Here is a 5,999-nt window from a genome sequence, read left to right on the forward strand (position 1 = left end):
GAGAGAGAGAGAGAGCTGAGGTGGAGAAGCTATTTTGCTTTCCCCCTAAATAAAATTGTCAAACAAAGTTGACCAATTTTTGACCCAGTCTTCACACCCCGGAAACAATTTAGCTTTCCCCAAAGCGCTGGCCTTTATTTATCATACCTAGAGTAGGAATCTACCTTCCCTTGATCACATAGTTGTTGGTTTCTTAATATATTAACTTTCTTTGTTACATTAGAAGACTTTGAATGATTTTGAAAATAAAATTCTAAGATGAAGAATTTTTTAACAGAGATTAGGGACAATCACAAGTCTATGTCTTGGTGACACATTAACAAAGAGATTAGTAGCCTGCCTCCATCAGAGGTTAGGTATTTTGCTCATATCAAGGAAATTGGAGAGAAGGACAAAATCATAATTTTTAGACGAGATTTGCTAATATCCACTCTAAGGGAAGTCGTTCGAAAAATCATAATTTTAGAAGTCTCGTGTTTCATGCCAGGTTATCTTATTTGGAGCAAGGCGGAGAATGATTCGTTGAGATGAAATTGTTTACCCCTTTAGAGAGCCTTGAAGAGTCATCCTTGTTTTCGGACGCAATTAGATAGAACGATAAAAAACCATTTACCCGATTCGGTATAAATTAATAGTTCAGTGTTGAGGATAATTCAGATTCATAAACTAAAAACACCATCTAACATATAAAGATCAATAGATACATTTAAAAGGGGAAAAGGAGGAAACAAGAAAAGAAAAGCAATGTATACGTAAAAGATGTAATGATTACAGATTGGAAGATGACTTCGAATTTTAGGGTAAGAAAAATCACATCCAAATCCGATCTCCCACTCATAAGACCATCCGGACTATACTTCCCTTGCTATCCTAAGAAAAGAAAAGCAAGAAACAAATTCGAACAAGCTTGGTGGTATATATATATATATATAATATGGTGAACCCTTGGAAGATTAGCCTGCAATAGATGGTACAAGAACTGCAGTATTTTCTGTTACTGGCTGGAATCCAGCGACATTCTCTAGGCGTTCCCATGCAAACTTCCGCTTCTCGGCTGCTGCTACTAGTTTTGTTGCTTCCTCTTCAAACTTTCCTTGGTAAGACATGACTAGGTCATTGTCCATCTCTGAGAACATCTTCTGAACGTTTAGAGTCAGATTTAGCACAGATTGGTTCCAGTGGCTCTGGGTGTTCCTCTCGAGTGCTGGGAAAATTAAGGGTAGGATCACCTGTCGGTTGTGCGCTACCAAGCTCACAATGTGATCGTTGTTCCATAAAAGTAGTGCTCTTTCAGCCACCTGAAATGAATACAAAATGCATAGGTTACTTGTTTTCTCCCTTGAATCTGTAACTTCAACTCACTGATATGCTCAAAGATTAAACAGATGATAGTATTTAGGTAGCAGAAAGACAGACAACCAGTAATAGTGTTAACAGTGTTTGAAACTCACAAAATTTCTACATAAAAGTAAGCCTGAATCCAAAGTTCTTTCTTCTCAACCTAAAATCTCTCTTGAGATCAACTATTTGATCATACAACTTACTCATATTTTGGCGAGTTTGGTACAAGTGCAACCTAAGCAGCAGCAGCGAGACTCAAGTTCTTAGAGACAACAAAGTTACTGTATCTAGAACCTTACAAGTATACTTGCTCAAATTGGAGCATAGCATGCACCAATACAACTTAATATTCAATGAGCGAAAAGAGCATCCTACACCAAATCCTGTAGGTGAAAAGAACATCCTATACCAAACCATGTAGGGAAGTTATAGATATTAATATATCAGTTTCCGTCTGAACAAAGTCACAAACAATATAATATCTTTAATACTAAAAGGAATCCAACGTTAATTGGTATTTGAACTTAGCCCAAGTACAAAAAATCATGTAGTATGAAAAAAAATAAGAACATGATTACGGATTATCTCAGCACAGAGATGAGCAGGAAGAGTCCTTAAGTTATCTAGTGTCATCATTTATCAACATTTAAAATTTTGGCTACACCAACCAAGAACTTCGGTTAGTTGAAGAAAAAAGACATCGCAACCAAACGTAGTAGTAACACAGAATACATTTGGAAATATCCTATAATCTGCAAGGATAGATAGCATTCCCCTACAAGTACACACCAGCAGAAAACAGTTTACGCTGATAACTACATAATCATGAAGTTTTAACCATGACAATAATGATCTTTACAACTTTCTTAGGAGCTGGTTTCTTCTTCATAAGCTTCAATAAGCAGTAGCCTTGTCATATTTTAACCATTAGAACATTAAAATTCAAGTTGATAATACTAGACTACTAGAGAATGAGATTATTCCAAGATTCTACTTATGGAACTCTTGAGAAATTATAACAGTATTTTCATTTCAACTAATTGGTTCTTCCACAATGAAGAAACCATCACAGAGAGTGCAGAAATAATAATATAAACCCTAATTCACTCCTGGGTCGGTCTACAGTAAGTGGATACAATATAACCGAAAAAAATAGGTAAGGGTGGAAAAATAAAGAAAGTACCTGGAAATGAGAACTACTGAGACAGCATCCAATCCTCTTGAACAATGGGACCATAATCTTTTGGAATTCAACCATGTTAGTAGCTTCCAAGACCTCTTCCAACTCACCCAAGAACATTATTTCCTTCTGACTACTTGTTACTGGCCAATATTTCAATAACCCTCTAATCACAGAATTTACCAACTTTGGGTCCTTTTCTAGATACTGAGATATACAATACGATAACGGTTGAAGATAAAAACCCACAGATTTTGGTTTATGTAAAGGAATCAAAGCCCTCCATAAAAACATCTTGTGCTCCTCCTTCAACGGTAAAGCAAACCCACTTATTACACTCCCAAAAATCTCCAGTAGTTCAGCAATTCCATTATGTCGTTCAGTTTCAAACGCAAAACGATAAAAGATGTTACTTACAGCCTTTCGAATAAACGGTCTGTGAATCATGAACTTCCCATAAATCCTGTGTAGAATTGTTTTCAAACAATCCCTTTCTCTTGGATCATCAGAATCAAAAAGTTCTAGCAATTTCAAGATAAATGAATGATCAAAATGCTTTTTTGCAACTTTTGCATCAAGTGAAGATGAAGTGATAACTCTAAGCAGTAACTCATAAACTAATTGTAAATGAGACCAAGCAGGATCAAACATGGGTTCATCATCATCATTTTCCCCAACATTCGAGTTTGCTCGATAATTAGGTGGAAAAACCCTAAACAAGTTCACGGCAGACATTCTACATATAGCTGCAATTACTGGTTCAGTAAATCTAGCAGAACCAGAAGCAGCAAAATCTACAAGCTCTAGTAATGTCTGACGCTTAATATCTTTCTCTACAGAGTTCTTACTTGGATCACTGAAATCAAAAATCACACAACATAGGTTTAACTTACTGAGTACCAAGTTCTGTTTCTCCGGATTCGAAACATCTTTGAATGTTAAAAAAGGTTCAATTCCAGCTACAACACTTGACGGAAAAACTGCGGATGACATTCTTTTAACAACGGAAACAGCATTCATACTATTACCACATTGAATTTCATTACCACCAGACAACCCATTGTTGCCAGAATCACTTCCAACAGAATCACTATTATCAGATTTTGAAGACTTCCGATGAAGTTTATTGAGAAATTGCTTGAGCATTGTTGCCAATTGATGTCAAATTTAAGAGGGAAACCCTAGATCAAGGTCATGATACACCTAAAAACAATCCCAATAAATACACCTCCACCCAGATAACCTAAATCTGATCCCTAATATTCCAAAATTGAAGACCTAAACCGCAGATCTGATTCATAAACAACAAGTACCATGAAGATATTAATCAGAAACCCTAATGGTATTGCTGAAAATCCCAATTTTGATTAGAAATATCAGATCTTGCTAGAAATCTCCATAATGTTGACATATAAAGAGAGAAATAAACGAAAAATCTTAACTTTTTTACTTTCTGAGATTCGGTTAACGAAGGCAACAGAAATCAATTAGGGAAAAAGTTAAGAGAGAGAGAGAGAGAAAGACTTCACATTAATGGCTCAGGAAATAATTATACTCAAACGTGAGGATTCCGATTCGAATGAGACGACGGCAGTGGCGATGACGGCGGTGGTGGTGGCGGTGGTTTTAAGAGAACTCCTCCGTGAGGAACAAATGGAGGTTTCTAACTAAAATGAAGGTGAGTAAAGTGGGGGTGTAAAATGGGGCATTATTAATATTAGGGCTTATTGATTTGTTAATCTGGAGATGGAAGCCACTTTATTTCATTCTTTTTTGTTAATTTGTTAAGCCCAAGTTTAGATAATTTGGTTCAAATTCTAATCCTATTTGTTTGTTAAGGCCTTTGTTAATTTGTTCTCTTATCTTAATGGAGTAGAAAATTTTGTTTACATGCAACGTTCGTCGAATTAATGTTCTCATCTCAAAGCAGTGACCGATATTATTATAGTAAGTTACTTTCGTATAGAACGAAAAATGAACTTATTACAGAAGCATGAAAATAAATATGATGATAAAACGTATAATATGAAAAGCACATAACTATATCGAAATCTATATGGTTGTAATTCATTAAAAATCCATTCAGAAGCTTATGTTCCAATTAGGAATATAATTAAGGTGGATTTGGGCATTATGGCATATGAATTGCGCTTTTAGTTTGTGAACAGTTGATCTTAACCTTAATCCAGATTATAAAGGGTGGAAGCTACATGTGTGAATTGTGATAGACCGAATGGTAAATCTTATAAAGGCTAGAGAGTGCTTCTAAAGGTACCATGGCAAAATGTTCTTAGCATCCAGAAATTTTATTGTCTCGGGTCAATGACCATTGACCCGAGTTCTCTATAAACATCTGTTTTTAATGTGGTGACGTTCACCTTCGTTTGCTTTTTTTTTTTTTTTGATTATGATAAGCGGGAGAAGCCCGATCGAATACAAAGAAATAAGATATAAAAAACAGCTAAGAAATCAAATTACATCATATCGTTAGCCCCACCCTTTCCTCATTCTCACTGTTCATCTAGAATCCGCATTAACAATATTGACTAATTCCACTGGAAGTTGACTAATATTCAAGTGAGTTACCCCCGGTCCGAGCTTCATCTTCGACAGGAAATCAGCAGCCTAATTGGCTTCTCTATAGACATGAAAAACCCGAAAACTATGAAATTGACTCCGAAGCCTCTGAACTCTCTTCCACAGACGCCTCGCCCTCCATGGTAATTGCTGATGTGAAGTAACTTGATATTCATCGAGTCAAGACCAAGTTCAACTTCCTGCAATCCGGCACTAAGTGCTAACTCCAATCCCAACTCAACACCCTGTAGCTCGTGTATGAAGATAGTCTGTCCATCAACCTGACCTGTGGCTGCTTCACAACAGTCCCCTCCGAGTCTCGAATAATGGCTCCATACCCCGCCTCCACCTCGTTGAGTGCACCATCCGTGTTAATCATATATCTCCCGGTTGTCGGCCGAGTCCATTTACATGAAATATAAACCGGCTTGTGGAGAGAGATAGTAAGATTCCAGCGATCGATGGTTCTTCGATTCTCCTCTGTGTCTTCAAACCGTTTGGTAACGGTATTCAGCTTGATCCTCACTTCATCACAAATAGTGTGTATAATCAGCCTCGCTGACATCACATTACTTCTAAATACCCTATTATTCCGCTCCTTCCAAATATGATAGACATAGGCATTTAGAAGCATACGACCCACTCGGGCAGCAATAGAAGGCCCACCAAAGTGATTAATACACCACTGTAGCTCCCCTTCCCAATCAGCAGCACATACTCTCTGAAAACCCATCTTGAGTAATAGAGATTCCCATATAATCTTTGTGACCGAACAACCAAAGAATAAGTGGAAATCCGTTTCTTCATCTCCCCCACAGAATACACATGTAGTGTCTATAATCATACCCCAACTAGCCAGTAACGATCTGGTTGTGAGGCGTCTTCGACAGGCAAGCCACGT

At 37.1% G+C, this 5,999-nt stretch overlaps 1 protein-coding gene across 1 annotated transcript; it reads right to left on the bottom strand.

Annotated features, from left to right (window-relative positions):
- Positions 1-642: 642 nt before the first annotated feature.
- On the bottom strand, positions 643-4,205 carry LOC147550667 (serine/threonine protein phosphatase 2A 57 kDa regulatory subunit B' kappa isoform-like). The gene is made up of 2 exons (XM_086669050.1): positions 2,525-4,205; positions 643-1,298 (listed from the first exon to the last, which is right to left on the bottom strand). Exons 1-2 carry the CDS (start codon positions 3,665-3,667, stop codon positions 954-956), a joined length of 1,488 nt encoding a protein of 495 aa, XP_086525176.1. The 5' UTR covers positions 3,668-4,205; the 3' UTR covers positions 643-953.
- Between the last annotated feature and the right edge of the window lie 1,794 nt (positions 4,206-5,999).

Source organism: Eschscholzia californica, unplaced genomic scaffold (assembly GCF_041429995.1).
Source record: "Eschscholzia californica isolate CP2 unplaced genomic scaffold, dmEscCali1.0.p SCAF_3, whole genome shotgun sequence".
Taxonomy (NCBI): Eukaryota; Viridiplantae; Streptophyta; class Magnoliopsida; order Ranunculales; family Papaveraceae; genus Eschscholzia; species Eschscholzia californica.

Coding starts and splice junctions, on each gene's coding strand:
- LOC147550667 (XM_086669050.1), bottom strand. CDS start 3,667: ATGCTCAAGCAATTTCTCAATAAACTTCATCGGAAGTCTTCAAAATCT. Junction 1,299..2,524: donor TCAGTAGTTCTCATTTCCAG/GTACTTTCTTTA, acceptor TATTCATTTCAG/GTGGCTGAAAGAGCACTACT.